Source organism: Monodelphis domestica, chromosome 6, assembly GCF_027887165.1.
Source record: "Monodelphis domestica isolate mMonDom1 chromosome 6, mMonDom1.pri, whole genome shotgun sequence".
Classification (NCBI taxonomy): domain Eukaryota; kingdom Metazoa; phylum Chordata; class Mammalia; order Didelphimorphia; family Didelphidae; genus Monodelphis; species Monodelphis domestica.
The window spans coordinates 266054687-266076946 of record NC_077232.1 but is presented as its reverse complement, the minus strand read 5'-3'; the positions used below and the strand labels follow the sequence as shown (position 1 = coordinate 266076946).

General features: G+C 38.6%; 1 protein-coding gene across 5 annotated transcripts in view; it reads right to left on the bottom strand.

Moving 5' to 3' along the window:
- Positions 1–2923: 2923 nt before the first annotated feature.
- ABCG2 (ATP binding cassette subfamily G member 2 (Junior blood group)) overlaps positions 2924–22260 on the bottom strand; it is a 104489-nt gene continuing 85152 nt past the window's right edge. For all 5 annotated transcript variants that reach the window (XM_056803168.1, XM_056803169.1, XM_007495913.3 and 2 more), the window contains 6 exons: positions 21301–21390; positions 15664–15788; positions 13520–13674; positions 12635–12724; positions 6959–7044; positions 2924–4537 (listed from right to left, as the gene is read on the bottom strand). In XM_056803168.1, the coding sequence (XP_056659146.1) occupies positions 4390–4537; positions 6959–7044; positions 12635–12724; positions 13520–13674; positions 15664–15788; positions 21301–21390 (694 nt within the window). In that variant the 3' untranslated portion in view covers positions 2924–4389. The remainder of the gene's footprint in view (positions 4538–6958; positions 7045–12634; positions 12725–13519; positions 13675–15663; positions 15789–21300; positions 21391–22260) is intronic.

Sequence of the window (22260 nt, the reverse complement as noted above, 5' to 3'; positions counted from 1 at the left end):
TTTTTCCCTATCTGTTGATTCCTCGATTGCCTATTAACATGCCATCTCCCTGCAATGTGACATCTCTCTGAAAAAGCCCTCCCTATCCTCCTATATCACTTCTGCCCTTTGTGGCCAAATTCTCTGAGAAGGCTGTTTGCAGTGGGTTATGTTTCTGCAGTTACTTTAAGTCCCACTGGCTCCCTTCATTCCTCACCCCAGTTTCCCTCTTCTCATTTGTTACCCCTTTCCCTCTGGGGTTTTATTAGGTTTTTTCCTCCTACATTTATCTGGTTTTAATTCTTCTCCCTTTTTTCTTCTCAGTCAAGTAGACTTCATCTTCCTCTCCTACTCTCCAACTTTTCCTTTTCATTAGTTTTTTTTTTTTGAAAAATTAATTCTCTACACTAGGTACACCAAGAATCAAGACTAAGGCAGAAGATCAATAAGGACTAGGCAGCTGGGGTCAAGTGACTTGTCCAGGGTCACGCAACTCAGTGTCTGAAGCCAGATTTGAAACCAGGTTCTCCCAACTGTATCCACTGTTACCTAGCTACCCTTTCATTAGTTTTTAAAATACATCCCCCCTCTTTTCAAAGATTTTTTTCTCACTTTCTTCATTATCCATCCTCTCTATCTACTCTACCTGAATTCTCTGCTTCATGAATCCCTATTATTATCCTAATGCTATCAAAGCTTCCAAAGCATCTATCCCGGGATCTCCCCTTGGGTGGTTTCTACCACTGCATTGTAGGACTGTCCCATGGATTTCCCTTTCCTATTGTATATCACTCTCAGAAAAATGCTAATCATTGCATTTGCAGTGAGAACATTGCTGCATGGTAAGACTCTTGCTCAACCTGTCCCTGATTATTAAACTGAACTATCATGTGTAACCTTGTTTTCTGGAGGCAATCGGTGAATTATTTCAATAGGCATTTCATTTTCTATGTTCAGAAGTTCTGGGCAGTCTTCCATTATTTCCTGCATTATGGTGTAATTGGAGGGGGGGGGAGGTTGGGGCGATCTATAATCCTTAGTTTATCTCTATACATCTTGTCTTCAAAAGCAGTACATTTTGCCTACATAGTGAGCATATTTTAAAATTAATTTTATTTTAAAATATTTTTCCATGTTTACATGATTCATTTTCTTTTTCTCTCCTCTTCCCTCTCCCCTCCCAGGGCTGACAAGCAATTCCACTGGGTTGTACAAGTGTTATCACTTGCTACCCATTTCCATATTATTCATTTTTGCTATAGATCAATCTTTTAAAAACAAAACCCCAAATCACATACCATATATACATGTGATAAGTGATGTCATACGTTTTGCTTTTGCATTTCTATTCCTATAATTCTTTCTCTCAATGTGGTTAGCATTCTTTCCCATAAGTTCTTCAAGAATGTCCTGGCTTGATGCATCGCTACTAGTAGCATATTTTTTTTTTAATTTCTCTTTTAAATTATACTTTAATTCTGTGTATTCTCATCAATTATTCTCTTTTCTTTCTTTGGTGAAATTTGTTATTGCAGATCCTAGTTTTTCTATTCTGCCCATTATTTTTGCTGAGAACATAAAATTTTGCTCTAATTAATTCTTATTTCTCTTTTAAACCTTTCAGGAATAGCATGTGGTAGTTTCTTGTCCTCAAAATTCTACATCCTCCATCTCATCTCATCTCATCTCATCATGTTAGATAATTTTCCTTTGTTCAGAAGTATTTATTTATAGATGCCTAAACTTAGTTACTAGAGCTAGAGGCTATTGTTGCCTTCTATCGTCCTTCTTTCCCTACTGACTTATCTGTTTATGATTCTTCTTTCTGAAATCTTTGGAAATCTTTTTTTTTATCCTTAATTTTTTATCCTTATTTTCCCCGTCACTCACTTTCTAACTCACGCTCCTCAGATTGCTGTTCCCTTTGGGACTGGATCTCAAAATGTCTCAGTCTTCTTCCATCCTGAGTAACCCACAGTTCACTTGGCTAGGTCGCTGCCCTGCGTGACTTTTGGGTGGTCCCAGCTGGATGCTATACTATTTCTCTCAGGCTGGATGAAGTGCTATGGCTTCCCATAACCAGGATGCTCTGCCCCCACTCCCTCTATCCCTTAGTTCTTTGGTCCAGCACTGGCAACATAGAGCTTTGTAGCATCGTTGCTATAGGGTTGTCTGCCTCTGGCATTGGCTCTGCTGGTGCTGTGGGGGGTTTGGCCCAGCACCAAGACCCTGTTGGGATAATGGAGTTGATGGTGTTATCACTGGAAGTTCAGAACTCTGCAGCATCATAGAGCTGGAGTCTCCGTGGAAAGAGGGGAAGGACTTGGTTGTGGGAGTGGGTTTTGCTGAACATCTATCATGTCCTTAACTCTGCTAAAGCAGCTTCACTGCCCTGAGAAGTGGGGTAAGGGGTGCTGAGTAAGCTCACAGGGGCTTGGGGTTTGTTTAACCTTCTTTTAGATTCTAGATGTCTGAGACCCTGGATGCAGCTGAAGTTGCTCTAGTCGGGGCACGTCGTTTTATTTTGGAAAGGCTTGCCAAGCTGTGAAAATCAGAGAAAATGTCTATTTCTTCATATAATGGCTAACCAAAGGCATCATGTCAAAACTAGGAATCTGGCTTGCCTTGTGCTTCTTTAACATGTGCCTCAATGATTTGGGTAAGAGCAGAGATGGAACTACGGTCCTTCCCAGTTTTATTATCATATATTGGAGATGAAAACCTTTTTTGGTTAACCTGGAATCGAGATGAATCCATACTGAGAGTCTCCTCAACTCTGAAACTTTATGATTTCATGATTTCTCAGGTATTGCTGACAATGACTATTGAGATTTGGGGGATCATGTTATGAGAGGAAAAGATACAGGTCTTATAGGAGATTAAAGTCTCCACAACTAGATTTTTATTATCCAGATATTGCTTCTCCAATGTGCGAGATACAGAGTCTTTGCAAAGATTTTTATTTTATTAAAGATTCAGTATAATAAATACAGAAACATAGCTTTTGTAAACTGAGGATCTTTTAAAATATATGTAGAAATTCCTGATTAATAAAATACAAATTCATTCAAGAGCATTAATCAATACATTCAACCTTTGGTAATATATATATTTTTTACCCAGTTGATAATAACAGCACAATTACTGTCATTTTGTAGTCAAAAAAAATTTTGACCACCTTCTCAGGAAAGTTGAAAAGCACCTAATTAGTCCTACTCCTTTCAATTTGTACACAACTGAGGGCCTGCAATGGCTGTATACAACAGTAAATAACAATATTCTTTCTCGTCATGTACTCTATGATTTAGCCAAAGCAGCCTTCCTGGTGATTTTGCACGCCTGTGCAAATTGCTGGCTGTCAGTCAAGTCTCACCTTTTAGTATCCCCAGCTTCCTTCAAGGCACAAATACAGTCTCCCTCAGGAGGCTTTGTCTCCTCAATCCCTAGGGTCTCCTGACCTGCAAACAAACTTGTATTTAATTTATAAATACTTATATGTGTACATATTGTTCCCCTCCAATATAGTGTAAATTTGTTGAACACAAGGGCTATTCACTTTTATCTTTGTAGCCACCGCACTTGGCACAAAGCCAAACTTCTAAAAGTTGTTTAATAAATACTTGATTAACAAGAGATTTTGGGAGCTGCTAAGTGTCTCAGTGGATAGTCAGATTGGAGGACCTGAGTTCAAATTTGACCTCAAACATTTCCTAGCTAAGCCCTAGCTTAGCCCCCATTGTCTAGCCCTTGCCCTCTTCTGCTTTGGAACCAATACAGAATATTGACTCCAAACCAGAAAGTAACACTTTAAAATAAAAAACAAAATTTGTACAACTCGTGAGTGGCAGAGCTAGAATCTCCATTCTCCTCCTCCCTATCTCAATCTCTTTCCACAATGCAACTCCTTGGCTACAGATTCGTTAGATATTATTGTTTCCTAGGAAAATATCAAATAAATTCTATTTGATTAAGTTTATTAAAGGACAATAATTTTGGTCTACTGTCATGACAAATCTAAATATATAAAATCCAGCATCCAAAAAAAAATCACCAAAAAGACCTAACTTCCCAAGACATTTCAGAGTTCCTAGTAAAGTAGCATAAATACATATTACTTATTTACTGATCAATGCCAGATCCATGAGTTATACCTAGTGTCTTCTCTACAAACTTACTGAGTATATGAACTGATAAATCGTGTAATGTCCTTAGCTTAAGTTGCTGTTTCTTTCATCATTTCCATACTAGCTTCATAGTGAATATAAACTGCAGAGACATAGTTAATCACAGTAAAATTCAATCCAATTTAACTAGGATTCATTCTTCAACAACAAAAGCCCAAACAACGAATATTTTTCAGTGATCAGAAGTGTTTTGTCACATGGAATCACACTGTATATCACGGGTGTTTTAGGAAAACTTCTTTAGAAACAGTAACTTCAGGTAAGCAATGGTCAGGAAGATGATGATCATGCAGGCTAAGGCGACGTGGTTCTGCCACAAGCCCCAGCCAGACAAGTCAATGCCTTGGTTTCTCAGAAAGTCTTCTCCAGTGCACCTGAAAGCCAACATCAACAGGAAAAGGCTTTGAGTCACCCGCAGAGCATCACTGCTTACCTCGCAGTACAACAAGGTTAATGAAATCAATTGGGATCAAGGCCCATTCAAATGGAACTGAGGAAATGTCTACCATCATCCACATACTGATGCTCCAACGATTCTGTATTGATATTATTAGCCTTCAAATGAGGAGAATGCAGAAGACGATGTTTTATTTTTGAGAAACTGGTGGATAATATTCTTTTTTTTAACTATTCTTTGCGCATGCATTTTTTTAAACTCTTACCTTCCATATTGGAGTCAATACTGAGTATTGAAGAGTGGTTAAGAGTGGTAAGGGCTAGGCAATGGGGGTCAAGTGACTTGCCCAGGGTCACACAGCTAGGAAGTGGCTGAGGCCAGATTGAACCTAGGACCTCCCATCTCTACCCAACTGCCCCAATAATATTCTTTTAAAATCAAGTTTCCCAAGATCTAGTGGAATTATATGCTAAGAAAGTTAAAAAAAAAACCCTTACCTAAAGATCCGTCAATGTATTTGGGGGGAGGGGGATGTAGGAATACTCGGTTACCCAAGCTCTTGGCAGAGGAGTAGCCACTCAAAGGCTTGATTTCCAGCTCATAGGCACAAAATCCTTCCAATCTGGGTCACCTGATCATTTCTTAGGCAGCCCAGCTCCCCAACCGCTCCATGCTCCGGAGGTTCCACTACAGCTCAGAACTTCTAAGCTCAAGAGGTCCAGTAGCCCAAGTCTCTCCAGTGCCAGGGATGAGTCACCACACCTGATCAATGTCGGTCTTTTCTGTTTTCTTTTGTTTTTTCATTTCTTTTTTTTAAGGCTTGCCTTGGAATCCCCGCATGCCCTGCCTCACAGAGCACATCAGAAACCAAAGCTGGGACACGGAGGCAAACCTTCCCATTCTTTTTCAAAAATGAGAAATGGAGGTGCTTTTGTGGCCACCCTCTAGTCACTAAGTAGCACTACGCTTGGGTTTCTGGAAGGTTTGCCACGCAATGGATGGATTCCTTCCTGGGCTCCAGTAACTATATAAATGAACAGGGCTTTGGAAGAGTCCGCTCCAGAGGTGAGGTCCAAAAGAGATGTGATGATAATACAAAATTCACACAGATTTTCTAATTTGATCCTGGCAATGAACCTTAAGGGATTATCTGAATTTTATGGACTCAGAAACCCTTGAGCACAATCGGCCCAGCTCAGGCCTGGATCTTCTCAATCAATTACACTTCTTGTAGAAACTCTTTGGATTCCCCCAGCTACTCCTGTGCCCCAGGCAATCATCACTTTACATTTATTGTGTATCTACACTTAAATGCATGAATATGGGCTTCTGGCTTACACCCTGAATAGAATCCCCAGACTAGAATCTGAGACTTCAAATCAGATCAGATCTACTAGGCAAGTCAATGAACTTCCATTTGCCTCAGTTTCCTCATCAGTAAAATTAGAATAATACATGCATCAACTTTGCAGGGTTTGTTTTGATGATCAAATGAGATAACAATTATAACACATTTCGCATAGCATGGGGTACACACAGTAGGTACTCTAGAAATGTTAGCTATCCCCATACCCTTAGGAACTCTTTCTTCTTTTGTTTTTGCCTTCACAATCTATGGCAAAAATAGGTGCCTAAAAATGCATGCTGATGGGCAGGTAAGTGGCTCAGTGGATTGAGAGCCAGGCTTGAAGACAGGAGGTCCTGAGTTCAAATTTGACCTCAGACACTTCCTAGCTATGTGACCCTGAGCAAGTCACTTAACATCCACAGACTAACCTTTACTGCCTTTCCACCTTGGAACAAATACACAGTACTGATTCTAAGAGGGAAGATAAGGGTTAAAAAAAATGCAGGGGGCAGCTGGGTGGCTCAGTGGATTGAGAGCCAGGCCTAGAGACAAGAGGTCCTAGGTTCAAATCTGTCCTCAGACACTTCCCAGCTGTGTGACCCTGGGCAAGTCACTTGACCCCCATTGCCTAGCCCTGACCACTCTTCTGCCTTGGAGCCAATACACAGTATTTGTCTCCAACATGGAAGGTAGGTTTAAAAAAAAAATGCATGCTCAAAGAATAGTTCATCTTACCAGTGTTACAGAGCAAGTTTCCATTCATTACCCTGTGCTACTATTGGTCTCTCTTGTGAACTATGTACTAGAAAGTAGCATCTCAGTACCTGTGTGTCCCTTTATATAACTAAAATACTATGAGTTATCAACAACTATCATATGCTGTAAATTACTTAATCAAATACATTATTTAATCAAATATTTAAATCAAATCTTAAACAGTGAAACCTCATATTAAGTGGATAAAAAGAGGGAAATTTTTTACTAACAAATGTGGATGAGATTTAGACTTTGGAAAAATATGATCTAATGGCAAGTAGCATACAAACTTACACTGCATATTCACAGGAATTATTTGGAGCTGTGGAGTTGAGGTTGGGACAAAAGTTTTGGCCAATAAATTCATTATGTTGCAGAGCCTGTGACATTAGAAAAAAGTAAAGGTTAAAGCAATACTAATTAATATTCAATATTTCCAAATTACCTTAACATTTACCATATTTTAACCATGAGCAGTAATATTTTTTGTTATTTTATTTTTAGTAAATTTTCCCCTTAATTACATAAAAAACAATTTTTAACCTATGTTTAAGCCAAATTCTCATCCTTCCTTCTCCCTCCTTCCTTTCTGAGATGATCAGAAATCTGATATAGATTTTACATGTGTAATAGCATAAAACCGCCTTTCATATTGGTCATAGAATATATAATCACATGAAAAATGCTTTAAATTGCTCTTGATTCATATCCCAAGTCTATCCCTCCTTCGAGTCCTTCCTCTACAAATTGAAAAGGCAAAGAATATACCAATTATACGTGTGAAATCATGCAAAACATATTTCCACATTAGCCATGTTGCAAAAGAAAAAAGGCAAGACAAATAGAATCTAAAAATATACACCAATCCATACTCATCAGTTCTCTCTCTGGAGGTGGCCAGTATTTTTCAGGACTCCTTTGATACTGTCTTGGCTCATTGTATAGATTAGAATAGCATCATCACAATATTGCTGTTACTATATACAATACTATCTTTTTAAAGAAAATCCATGCCTTAGAAATGATATTGAGTATCAATTCCAAAATAGGAGAGTGGTAAAGGCTAGGCAATTGAGGTTAAGGGACTTGGCCAGAGTCACATAGCTAGGGAACATCTGATTTCAATCCTGGGCCTTCCATCTCCAGGCCTGGCACTCTATCCGCTGAACCATTTAAGGGCACCATCCTAGAGCACCTCCTTTTAAGCTGAGATCTCCAAACAATTTTAAATCATGCCTCAAATTGATTTCTGGGGGAGCATAGCCCACCTGGGTGCAACATCAGTGATAGGATTTGGTGGAGCCAAGAGCAGTGGCAACAGGTTTGGGAGCTCTCAGCCAAGAGAAAGTAAGGGGATTGGGCAACAGGTCAGAAAGAGACTAAAGGGGAACTCCTGGGCTAGCACTTGTGCAGAACCAGATGATGTTTGGCAACTCCACTACTTATAGCCACTTTCAGGTCACAGTGTAAGGACAGAGAGGGGCACTTTCAGTCAAGAGGAAGCAGGGACCCTGAGGAATAATATCACTTGCAAGTGAGAGTGGCAAAGGAAAAACTGGATAAAGACATGAAAGTGAAGGAAGAAAATTATAGAAAGACAACATCTTGGTAAAGGGGGCACAAAAAATACTGAAGGAAAAGAAAGAATTGGCCAAATGGTAAAATGATGAAAATTCCTTTTTAAGGAGGAATTTATGTGGCTCAATAGACAGAGAGCCATGCCTAGGAATGGGAGGTCCTGGGTTCAAATCTGACCTCAGACACTTCCTAGCTGTGCAAGCCTGGGCAAGTCACTTAACATCCTCTTTACTGCCTTTCTACCTTGTAACCAATACACAGTATTGATTCTAAGATGGAGAGAAGCAGGAAGGGAGGGAGGGAGGGAGGGAGGGAGAGAGGGAGGGAGGGAGGAAGGAAGGAAGGAAGGAAGGAAGGAAGGAAGGAAGGAAGGAAGGAAGGAAGGAAGGAAGGAAGGAAGGAAGGAAGGAAGGAAGGAAGGAAGGAAGGAAGGAAGGAAGGAAGGAAGGAAGGAAGGAAGGAAGGAAGGAAGGAAGGAAGGAAGGAAGGAAGGAAGGGAAGGAAGGGAAGGAAGGAAGGAAGGAAGGAAGGAAGGAAGGAAGGAAGGAAGGAAGGAAGGAAGGAAGGAAGGAAGGAAGGAAGGAAGGAAGGAAGGAAGGAAGGAAGGAAGGAAGAGAGGAAGGGAGGGAGGAAGGGAGGAAGGGAGGGAGGAAGGAAGGAAAGAAGGAAGGGAGGGAGGAAGGAAGGAAGGGAGGGAGGGAGGAAGGAAGGAAGGAAGGAAGGAAGGAAGGAAGGAAGGAAGGAAGGAAGGAAGGAAGGAAGGAAGGAAGGAAGGAAGGAAGGAAGGAAGGAAGGAAGGAAGGGAGGGAGGGAGGGAGGGAGGGAGGGAGGGAGGGAGGGAGGGAGGGAGGGAGGGAGGACGGAAACTTCTTTTTAAAAAGCATAATTGGTCAAATGAGAAAAATGGTACAAAAGCTCACTGAAGGAAATAATTCTTTAAAAAGAATAATTGATCTTGTTTCCTTCTTTCTTTTCTTCCCAGCTCTTGGTCTAGGTTTTTGATTCCCTCTTACACCCTCTTGTTATTGAAGTCTTGCTTTGTATAAGATAATCACAGTCATAAAATCATAGCATGAGAGCAGGAAAAGACTTTAAGGGTCATCTATAGTCCTATTCCCTCATTTTACAAAAAAGGAAGCCAAAGTCCAAAAAGGCTCTCCCCAAGAGACTTATCTGAATCATCTACTCTTATCTTTAAAGTCCTTATTCAATCTGTTCTTTTCAAGATTATGTGTTAGGTTTACATGATGGGCTTGGACAGGTTTTATCCTTCCTGATCACTCACAAGAAGAGCTGAAAAGATGAAGAGTTTCAGGAACATTCCCTGGGGAATGCATGCATGCCTAAAGCCCTACTGAACCTCAGTAACAGATGCAACAATACTATTCCAATGCTCCTGTATAAAGACAAGTGCACAACAACTCACCCTTCTGAGAAGTCTACTACCAAGTACCCAGAATACCTATCACCTGACATATTCTAAATGATAAATAAATGTTTGTTGAGTCAATGAATGAAGAGACGGATAAACGTTGTAGGGAGGCAGATTCCAGTCCAAGAGAAGGTCAGTCTATCCTGCACGTATCCAATGAACACCACTACAAACGTTATGTGGAACTCCTAGGGGGCCCAAGGCACTGGTTCATGGGCCCTTCTTCCAGACCAAGGATAAAGGCAACTACTTCTTTGGCGAGTTGTTCTTGTCCCTAGCTGCCTATACCAACTAGCCCCACGCTGTGAACTACCTGTCAGAGAACCCGAACAAGAAGTTGGATATGCAACACCAGGATTCTCAGGGCAACACAGTATTACATTCTCTGATTGCAATTGTTGATTGACTGAAGAACCTCCAATTTATCACTGAGATGTACGATCTCTTGCTCATTAAGTGTACCAGAAGGGTCTGTGGTAATTAAGGATAGTCTTTTACCACCTGATGATGGCTGCTAAACCAGGCAAGATTAGGGTGAGTGGGCATAAAATAGACATTTACTGAGTGACAAAAAACCCCGCAACCTATATGTGGGCAAGTGGAAGTTTGAGAAATCAAGAAACAATAGAACGATGTCAAAATAATGAAAAAAAATTTAGAAGAAAATATGATATATCAGAATAACAACTTGTCTGGAAAATAGATCAAGGAAAGGTCATTTAAGAATTAGACTTCATAAAAACTGTGATAAGAGTCTAGATTTCAAGATACAAAAGAAAACTGCCCTGAAGTCCTAGAACCAGAAGTTAATATGGAAATTGAAAGAATTCACCAATCACCTCCTAAAAGAGACCCCAAAATTAAAGTTCTAGGAAGATTATAGCCAAATTCCAGAGCTACCAAGTCAAGGAAAAAAATATTACAAGCAGCCAAAAAGAAACATTTCAAATATCACAGAGAACAGTCAATAAAACACAACATTTAGTAGCTTCTATAGGAAGGCAATATGATATTCCAGAGGGCAAAGGAGCTGAGATTACAACTAAGAATAACTTATCTAGCAAAACTGAGTGTAATCCTTCAGGGGTGGGGAGAGAATGGATATTTAATGAAATAAAGAACTTTCAAGCATTCCTGATGAAAAGACTGGAACAAAATTTTTAAAACTGATCTTCAAATAAGTCAAGAGAAGCACAATAAGGTAAATATGAAAGAGAAATCATAAGAGACTTAATAAGGTTAAAATGTTTATAGTCCTATATAGGAAGATGATATATTTAACTCCTAAGAACTCTGTCATTATTGGGCAGTTAGATGGGCTCTACAGAAAAAAGAAGGACTAGAAATGAATCAATTACGTTGGGATGATCTAAAAAAATGAAGCAGTGGGAAAGAGGGATGTACTGGGAGAGGGGAGAAGAAGAATGGGGAAAATTATCTCATATAAAAGAGGAGTGCAAGAAAGAGCTTTTATGGTGAAAGGGAAAATGATGGGAGGAGATGGAGGGCAACATTTGAACCTCATTCTCATCTAAATTGGTTCAAAGAGTGAATGTATATTCATATATATGTATATATGAATAAATATATTGAATATATGAGAATGAGGTATTTAAACACACATTCTCTTTTCCAGAATCACTGAAATCCAGTGGCAAGACAAAAGCCAGTAACTGACGATGGTTTGGGATGTGATGAATGACCTTGGCTTATTCTAACCTCTAAGGTGCTCTACAGTACCTGTACTTCAGGGCATGTTGGAATAAATTGTTCTCATCCACTCCTTCCGTGTTAAAGAATTTTAGGAAAGTTAGATATTATAGACATCTGGAGAAAACTGAATGTAAATAAAAAGGAATATACCTTTTCTCAGCTATAGATAGCACCTTCAGAAAAAAAAATTACCATTTACAAACAAATGCAGATCACCAGAAATGTTAAATATCCTTTCTGGATCATAATACAATTAAAATTAAATTAAATAACCCATTTCACAATTTCTTTAGCCATTGCCCTACTGACGAGCATCCCCTCAATTTCCAATACTTTGCCACCACAGAAAGAGGTGCTCTAAATATTTTTGCACATAGAAGTTCTCTTTCTTTTTCTTTGATTCATGAGTATTAATTTTAAAATACATTGGGCTTCCTGAGACTTTGTACGCATGAAAAGTAACAAGTCAAATTTTTCCTCAGCCCAATCAAAGTCCATCAAGTGAAAAAAGCACTTCCTACGGGACTCCTTAGTTTTAAACTCCTCACTTCCTTAATGCAAATCTCATAAAAACACACTAGAATAATTCATACTGCCATTTCCAAAAGGAGAGCTCTATTTGTTCTCACACTCTCCTATTTCATCAGAACCAGTATCATACTGAGTAAATGAGAAGGTTCACCATGAGGTAAATGAATTCCTAAAAAGTCAATTTGCCTCAGAGAACTCAGTTGACTAATTAGAATTTACCATAATATCCAAGTCATAGATACTTCTCTTCTCCTGCACCCCCCTTTCCCCAGGGCTGACTTTCTTTTGTAAGCAGATGCTAGTATTAAAAATGGAGTTGCCCTGCATTTTTATTTGAAAACGAAAGCTTTAGGGAGTGAGTGATCTATTATCATCCATGTCCTTATTTACTCACTGAGCTAATACCTAGGAAAATCCATTCACCTTTACTTAGTCAACTCTCTCTTCCTTCACTTTCAGTTCTTTCCTATGCTAGCAGGCAGAATTGTGAGGCTGGTGGCATCTGATAGAAAAAAATGAGGTGACTATTGACCCTCGGCAGCATGGCCTGGACCATGTAGCACCCGCTCATCCTGACCTAAATGTAAAGAGAGAAGAGTCTGATTCCATAGGGAACAGCAGGCATTTTTAGTTTGTTGTTAGTGTGACTTCCTCGTTTCAGATTTCCTATAATCAGAGCCAGGATCTTAGTTATAATAAACAAAAGAAACACTTACTGTATAACCATATCGAGGAATGCTTAAATATTGGAGCCATGAAAGCCAGGGCACGATGGTTTTGAGATTTACTAACAATCCTGAAAATATCTACAAAAAGAAAAAGAGTCAGTCTTCAGGATGATGGCATAAGCAGCAGATTTCGGAAACTTAGTGGCTGTCTTTTCCTAGGGAATGGTCTCACCACCTAATAACTGTCTCCTGCTATTCTAATCATTCTGTTATGCCATGTGGTGTTTGCATGTAATAAAAGCTCCCCTTTATGTATTATCTTCTGTCATTAGACGATAAGGTCCTTGAAGATAAACCTCTGGGCCTAAGGAAGAGACATCTGAGTGGTCTCTTCATAGAGGTATGTTATATGGAGGATTCATGTTCAGGTACATTTGAGTGTCTTTCCAACCTTGAGCTCACAATTGCAAGGCAGAAGACCAAGAAGGAAAACCTCTGATCTCCAGATGACTGATACATTTTACAATTTAATATTAAAAATGTTAGTAAAAGGGAAAAAAGACAATCCTTGCCTCCATGAGATAAGATGAATTTTGTCATTTTTTAAGTCATGTGTGGAGACAATGGACAGCCTTGGGTTCCAGATGGCCGTGTTTAAGTCCTACCTCCTCTGCCACGAAAGCCAATCTCTAAAGCAGAGGTTCTGAACGCCATTGTCAAAGGCCCTAATTATGACTCTTCCCCACTAAAAAGTGAGACGGGAGCAGTGAAAGAAAGTGAGCTTGCTCTCCAATGGGCCACATTTTGCTTAGCCCAGAAGGAGCCGATCTTTCCCTTTTCTCCATGGTGCAGTTCAACAATCAGGTTCTACGTAACTGAACAAATGGAAACGCCCTACTGACAAGAGTCAAGAAACCGATGTTTCCCACTCACCATCATGAAAACAAACGAGATGGTCATGAGGATGTTGGCCACCGACACGACACTCTGACCTGCGGCGATAGCCAGGGCCATGGAACTGGCGGTGTACGAAACCATCATGAGGGAAAACATCATGATGAAGAAGGCCCCCACCTCCTGCTTCAGTCCTTAGCGTAGAAAAACAGTGAAAAAGGAAGCCAATGAAGCTGTTTGCAACGCTGCGGTCTTAAGAGAGAATGTTAGAATCAACACATGGGCACGAGCCTCCTGGCCAAGCCTTGTCTTCATGCTCAGACGGAGGCTTTACAATTGGCATGTCTGTAACATGGGAATGTAGAGCTCCATTGTAGCTCTCTCACAGAAATGAGGTAAGACTCAACTGGAACGACAATGTATGAGAAGCACTTCTCAAGCCACAGAAAAGTAGATAAAGGCCAGTCTAATCGATCTAACAGAATCCCTTACTTACCAGCAGAAGACACCGAGGGTCCACAGGTTTTATTTATTCAGGATCACATATAATTTAGTCAAAAAGCCAGAGATGGAAACCACATCTCTTAGCTCAATCCCAAATGCTCATTCTACTCCATCAACAAGCATTTATTAGGCAATTCTCTGCGCTAGGACTAGGTTTACAAAGTAGAAATGTATTTTTCTTTTGGTTTTTGCCTCTCCTTCCAAAGGGCTTACTATCTGTTTCATTTATGTCTTTATAAAAGGCATTTAAGAAAATATTTGTCTATAGGTTGATTTTTTTATCAAATATAACATACTACATTGGTAATATATCTTTTTGTGTTTGACCTCTTTTACCCTCTTAAGTATATGTTTATGTGCAAGAAAATTGTTTTTTCTGTATATCTTCCCTTAGTGCTTTACAAAAAATAAATTTGACAAAACTAACAAAAAGTGAAACCAATAAACCTATTCTCTCCACTGAATAAGAGGTACCAGAGATAAAAGTCTTATAGTAAAAACTGAAATTTCCTAGAATGAACATAGAATTAAGAAAGCAACTGTGAAGCAAATCCCTATGCTCTCCCAAATACTTCAGACTTTTTTATGTGCTAGTCCCAGCAAGGTTGTAGTCATGATTTCCCCATCCTCTAAGAATTAGGAAAAGTCTAGAGTATAGGTTTGGCATACCAAAAAGTCTAAAGGTAGCTAAAGGCCAAAGCCACTACATGGAAATGAATTTTAAAACATAATATCTCTATCAATCAGCAAATATTTATCAAGCACTTTTGTTTTTTTCAGTTGTTTCTTGTGACTCCATTTGGGACCTTCGTGGCAAAGACACTGGAACAGTTTTCTATTTCCTTCTCCAGTTCATTTTACAGATAAGGAAACTGAAGCAAACAATTAAGCGACTTGCCCAGGTAGAAAGTGTCTGAAGCTAAATTTGAACTCACAGAGATGTCTTCCTGACTCCAGCACTCTATCCCCTGTGCCACCTAGTCAACTATGAGGGGCAATAAAAGGCACTGGCTGTCTCATTAGATGTTTGGAGAATAGAAAATGATGCTTTGTCATCCATACCTAGGAAAATGCCTTAGATGCGTCTGAATTAGACTGGGTTATTCGTTCTTTTTAAAGAACTGAAAAGGACATAAATTGATACATTCTTCATTAAGTAACTTTATTCATTACTGCTTCAATATCTAATGGATTGTGATAACTCGAGTCTGGAGTCAAAAATCTAATAATAGGCCACACACTTACCTGATAGACAACTAGTCCAAATGACTAGGATTTTAATGGTTTTTTTTAAATCAAGTATCATAAATTGACCTTTCTTTTTTATTAGTTCAATATGTTAAGCATTAGTTCAGATAGTCTTATAAATAAGCTCTCACTAAAAAAGAAAAAAACTTGTCCAAAATTTAAAAAGAATATCTTGGCCCTTGCAGAAAGGCTCCAAACACCAAAGTAGGTCTACTTAAAAAGTAACTTTTTTATCTTCAGGATCAAAGTTTAATATTATAGTACATAAACAGAACATAAATCTTTTTGTGATATTATGCCTTTTATAGTACAGGGATGGGAGGGGAAGCAGGAGATACCTGGGAATTTTAATGTAATAAATAAATTTTTTTAATTAAAAAATAAGTTCAACTAATTGAGAACCTACTAAATCTTGTCTTTGTGTTACTTACCTAACATAAAATATGTTATACAAGTGAATATGATGCTTGGCAACATTCTCATAGGGAGTAAATCAGATAACACCTTCGCGAAAAAATATGAAGAAACTCTGTAGTAGCCACTGACATACTCATGTCTAAAAAAAAAAATAAAAACAATTATTTATATACATATGTACAGATTTATATACAGATATATAACATATATATATATATGTATATATATATAAAACAAGGGATAGCTTAACAATTTGGTTTTTTAAAGGTTCCATACAATAACATCACACTTTGAACAGCAAATTAGAAGACTTAATATTCAAAATGAGAAACTATTTTATTAAGCCTTCACCCAAGAAGAAATTCTAGAAAGGAGAGAGAAGAGAACAATATATACAATGACAATTGAGGAAATGAAGACAAAACCTCAAGGAAAAAAACCCCATGAATAACATTGGTACCAAATTATTCATGTCAAAGCACAGATCCTTCCTTTCTGCTAACAGAAAACTCCAAAAAGTGGCACGTGCCCTGCTATCAGACCCAATCATTTTAACTAGTATTTCCCCTTAATTGTTTTGGATTCAAGTACTTGAGGACACACATGTGGATATTTGTTGGAAAATGTAAACTTCACAATGTTCGCAAGAGAAAAGAAATTCTAAAGCACTAAAAAAAGAGTCATCAAGTAGCCTAGAGGCATTATGATATTGGTGAAAAAAGCAAAGTACCTGGAGTCAAGAGATAAGGAGGGAGCAACTAGCTGACTCAGTGAATTAAGAGTCAGACTAGAGGTCCTGGGTTCAAATATAACCTCAGACATTTTCTTAGCTGGGTGACCCAGGCAAGTTACTTAACCTTCATTGGCTAGTCCTTACCACTCTTCTGCCTTGGAACCAATACGCAATATTAATTCTAGGATGGGCCATAAAGGATTTTTAAAAAAAGAAAGATAAGGGTTCAAATCCTAGTTCTACTACTTATTTATCATGTGACTAATGAAGTTGGGGTGCACTATTTGTATATAAATGTACAACATATGTATATGTGATATATTGATAAATATATTTGTATAAATATACAAATGTTACATATTAAAGTATTTGTTTATAAATGTACATTAAGTGGGTTGGTTCAGACCTCAAAATTTCTTTCAAACTCTAAATCTAAAGAATGAAAAATAATTTTTTAAAAAATCTACCCCGTGGGAAAAAAATCACTATTTAAACTATTGTGAGTTATAACCACTGAATAATCACTAATTTTAAAACACAATATCAGTCAGCAAATTATTTATTAAATGCCTACTATGTGCCAAGGTCTGTGCTAGGTGCTATGGATAAAAGCAGAAAGGAATAAAAAAAATTCTTATATTCCCAAGAAGTTTATATTGTAATGAAAGAGGCAGTAAATACATATACAAGTATACACAGTATAAATACTAAGTTTATAAAAAACTTAAATACAAGGAAGTCTGGAAAGAGACATTCACAGTTTGAGAGAATCAAGAAAGATTGCATGCAAAAAATGGTGCCCCAGTTGTGTTTTAAAGAGAAGTGAGGCCGTGATGAGGAATTTTATGAAATGAAAACAAAGTGGGTGCCCATGGCTTTTTAATGTTATAAGAGGTATCCTGATAGGGAAAATTATATTCAGAAATTAATGTAACATAAAAATCAAAGGCATCAATAAAGCACAGTTAAAAAAACATAATTATGGTTGTTATACTTTTTTTTATTTTACCTGTCAGAAATATTGAAGTTTAAAAACAATTTATCTGATTTCAGCAGAAAATTTATGTGATATAATATATAATAATAATTTATCATTATCATGATTTTGTATAACCTTTATAAGCCAACAATAAAACTGACATTTTCTTTAAGACTGCCAGGTACTGACTACTAGCAGCTAAAGGGAGCTGTTCACTAAAACCTTCCAGGTGGGTTATCACTGATTTGAGTTCCTCCTCTTTCCCTTTGCTCCAAGGCTATTTTAGAGATTAATTATTTCTTTCTCCAGACTCCATTCCTCCTGAGCATCAGAGACTCCAATGGAGCAGGACCACCAACCTTACTGACAAGATTCCTTTTTCCATTCTGCTTGGATGCTGCCCTCCCCACCTAATATTAATCCCTGCAAAAAGGACTCCAAGATCCCTATTCCCTTTTGACCCTTGGTCCATGATGGCAAACCTATGGCACATGTGTCAGAGGAGGGCACTCAGAGTCACCTCTGTGGGCATGTGTGCTGTTGCCCCAGCACAGAGTTTGCTAGTTTGTAACTAGGAGGCCAGAGGGATGCAGGGCCAGGCTACTCCTCTCCCACTCTCCATGGGCACCCTGAGGACATTTCTCACATTACCCACCCCTCACCATCACTGCCCTAGATGGTATCCTAACCTTCTCTCCTTCTGAGAAGTACATAGAACTAGAACTAATGTAAATCTTGAAATTTCTCAGACTTGTGAATGTTAAAAATTTCCACATTGAGGAATCCTCCATTGGAACAAATTCCCTACTGGAAACATTCCCCATTTTGATGTGAGAACTCGCCAGGATCAGAAATGGGAGGACCTCTACTCCACCCGTACTTAAGACTGCTTTAGGGGAGAAAACTCCTTGCAATGGGAGGACCTCTACTCCACCCGAACTTAAGACTGCTTTAGGGGAGAAAACTCCTTGCTAAACAATGAAAGTACTTGGACCCATGCTTATGATGAGGCAAGGAGTTCTTTGAGCCATGCCTGTTTTTAGAATTGATACAATGGGATGCTAGGTACCTATAAAGGTCGGGTAGGTTTTCTCTTAATGAGATTAGTCGACACAGCAGCATTTTCTCTGGTTCAGACTTACTGAGGAGATTAGTCGACTTAGCAGGAATTCAGATGGGCAGTCCTTTGGAAAACGTCTACAGTGATTGGTAGATGTAAGGACTTAGGGGAGGTGACACAGGAAAAAAAAAACCCTATATAAGAAAAAGCAGAATCTCTTGAGGGAGACAATCCTTTTGGAGAAAGCTCTTATGAGGATCGCTTGGGAAGAATCTCTTGAGAGAGGTTCTGGAGAAGGGAAGCTCTTGGAGGACAATCTCTAAGGAGGTCTCGCTGGAGCTCCTCTGAGGGAACTCTGTCCCTCTGGAGGCTCTGGAGAGAGGCCCTTTGAAACAGTCTCTGGCTGGATCTCTCTTTGAGGAGGACTCTGGCTGGAACTCTCTCTGGTGAAATCAGCTGAGATGGAGCTGGCCTGGTGTCCCTAGAATCCTTGCTTAGACAGACCTTGTGGTGAGTGATAAAAGACTAACTGACTGATCTCTCTCTTAAGACTCAGGTCTAGGCCATGTTGGCTTAAGGCCCTTCATACTTATTTCCTTTCTCTCTCTCTCTCTCTCTCTTTCTTTGATTACTCATTGTATTATTAATTAAATTCTCTATAAAACCCAGTTGACTTGGGCATATTGAATAATTGGGAATATTTCCCTGGCGACCACCTTATATTTGATTTAAAAACCAAGACACTGTAGTGAAACATATTTTCTGTGGTCACAATTTACTAACCCTCTCTTATATCTATCACAATTTATATCTTCCACCATTTTAACTCACTACAGTTTACAACATCAACCATTTTAATTATTACAGTTTAAGCCAAACAACTATTTTAAATCTTACACTAATCATAGGGGCTGGATGAATAGGGAGTCACTAGTTGGTGTAAACCTCAAATTTCCTTAGACTTATAAATGTTGGAAATTTCACCATTGGGATATTTCATACTTGGAAAATTTCTTACTGATAGTCTATTGGAATGGGAACTCCATTGGCATGGGAGGTTCCTTCTCTTCCCTTCTTAAGATTACTTTAGGACAGAGACCCTTTGCTGAACAATGGAAAGGACTTTGACCTATGCTTAAGCATAGAACAGGAATTTCTTTGAGTCTTGATTGATTTTAGAATTGATACAATGGAGATACTTGGAATAAATCTCCACCCTATTCAGTCCTAATAGGATTGAGTAAGGGCTGCAGCCTAGATCAAAATTTAATTATTCCAATCTCTACCATACTCAAGTTAACAGGATTTAGAAAGGGCTGTAACAAAGGAGTAAAGATTTAATCATTTGAAAAATATGACCTTCAACAGACATGTGCAAAAGCCAGAAACCTCTGGGCGGTCCTGGGTTAAGCGAGAGCCTCCATTGACAGGGAAATTGATGAAGAGTGATTGGTAGATGTGAGGACTGAGGGGAGGCAACTTGGATGGTGTCCTTAAAGATAGGAGGGTCTGGAGACTGAGGAGGGTGGTTGAGTTTTTGGTCGGTGTGGTTCCGGGGCTCTGAGGAAGCTTGCTCTGAAGGAAGCTGAAGGTGGGGGCCTCTGAGACTGTTTCTCCATTTTGGACACGTGAGTAATAGGGACTGATCTTTTTTCTTTGCCCCAGCTATCTAAGGGCTTGGGCCTTTTGGCCCAGCCTAAACAGAAGGGGTATTTAAGCCCTATTCCCTTCTCTCCCCTTTCTCTCTCTATATATATCTCTAATTCCTTTCTTGCTCCTATTGTAATTAAACTCCAAAAAAGGCTGACGGCTGACTTGAGTTTTTCATTTAGGAATTACATAGCTGATTCCTTGGCGACCTTAAATTAATATATATCAGTCTTTAAAGTGATTCCCTTGTAACATTGGTAAGTGGAGAACCACTAAGACTCACCATGCACTCTGCCACTATATCCTGAGGTCCATTGGTCCTTACCATCTGCACTATTTCATTCAGACGTCCTGACATTGCCATCTGACCAGCTAATGGACTCTAAATCAGGCTCCTTTCCACTGAACCTACAACTGAACTTTTCTTGGTATGGTACCCCCCCTCCCCAGCAAAATGGGAGCTACTTAATATCAAATAATCAAATAAACATTTATTAAGCAACTATTGTAAAGGGCATGGTGTTGAAGGCCAGGGAGCAGCTCTGTGAAAAAAAAAACTGTTCACAAATTACCTGCAGTTGGTCACATTCCTTCTGTTAAATGATAGTATTTTGTATGTAAATGACAAAAGCAATAAATCTGATATCTGGATACAAAAAAAGACAATGGACTCTCTGCCCTCAAAGAGTTCATGATCCAATGGGGAAGACAACATGCAAATAAATATATACATACAAGTTATATTACAAGATAAATATTACAAGAAAATTAAAAAATATTATAAGAAAAACATTTTTTAAATTAAAAAAATATTAAAATATAAAAAATTACAAGACAAAATTTTAAAAAGGAAGGATTTTAAAGGGATTGAGAAAGGTTTGCCATAAAAGATAGGATTTAGTTGGAACATAAAAAAGCTAGGGAAGCCCAGTAGGTAGGGTGAAGGAGGATGTGTCTAAGAGATGGAATATCTTGTTAAAGAAAACAGCGAGGAGGCCAGTGTCACTGGACTGAGGAGTCTGTGGCAGAAAGTAAGATATAAAAAGACAAAAAAGGCAGAAGGGATCTAGGTTAGGAAGGGCTTTGAATGACAGAGAATTTTGTATTTCATCCTGGAGGCAATAGGGAATCAGTGGAGCTTATTAAGTAGGAGGGATGACAAGGTCAGAGCTACACTTTAAGAAAATCCCCTTAATGGCTGAATGCAGGCTAGATTAGAGGTCACTTACATAAACAGCTTTTTTTCCACCACCAAAAGCTCCACTGCTGAAACGCTGCTAAAACACTGGTTGTTGGTCAGGAAAAAGAGCACCCCAGCTCTATGAAAGAAGAAATTGTTAAAAAATTACCTGCAGTCAATCAATCACATGCCTATGTTAAAATGACAGGATTTTGTTTATAAATGACAAAAACTTAAATAAATCTGATTTCTGGTCATTAATAACCAACCCCTCATTCCACTCATCTGTGCAGCATCAAACAACACTAACCAAAACCTGAGTGAGAACACATCATTTCTGCTGTAGAAGCCAGATTGCCCCCATCTGGTGGTGTTTTTCTTTGTAGTAGATTTATAACACCCAGCAGCCCCAATCTTAAATTGAGATTAAGGTAACATTCCATGTATATGATGATATCTGGGAGATACTTCATAAGATTAGATTTTCCCGGTAATAAAACTTATTTATTCCCTTTACATAACAAAAGTTTTCTTTTCTAATTTTCAAACATTTTCGATGGAAATCTTGCTAAAAGGTTCTATGCATTTCCCCAACCTTCATAGAGTAAGCTTTCCTTTCCGGATGACCAATGCAATGATGTTAAAAAAATTACTGAATGACAGTTTGTCAAACGTGAACTACTAAGTTTTCTTGGCTTCTTAAAGAATTCCTTAACTTGCCACTCAATATCTGATGTGAAACAAAAACAAGAAACTTCCTAGAAGCATATCTAAGATTAGGGGAAAAAAGTAATGACTGAGAATTCCCCTATACTTTTTTTTTAAACCCCAATCTTCCATCTTAGAATCAATACTATGTATTGGTTCAAAGTCAGAAGAATGGTGAAGGTTAGGCAGTGGGGGTTAAGTGACTTGTCCAGGATCACACAATTAAAAAGTGTCTGAACCCAAATCTTAACCCAAGACCTCTTGACTCTAGGCCTGGCTCTCAAACCAATGAGCCACCTAA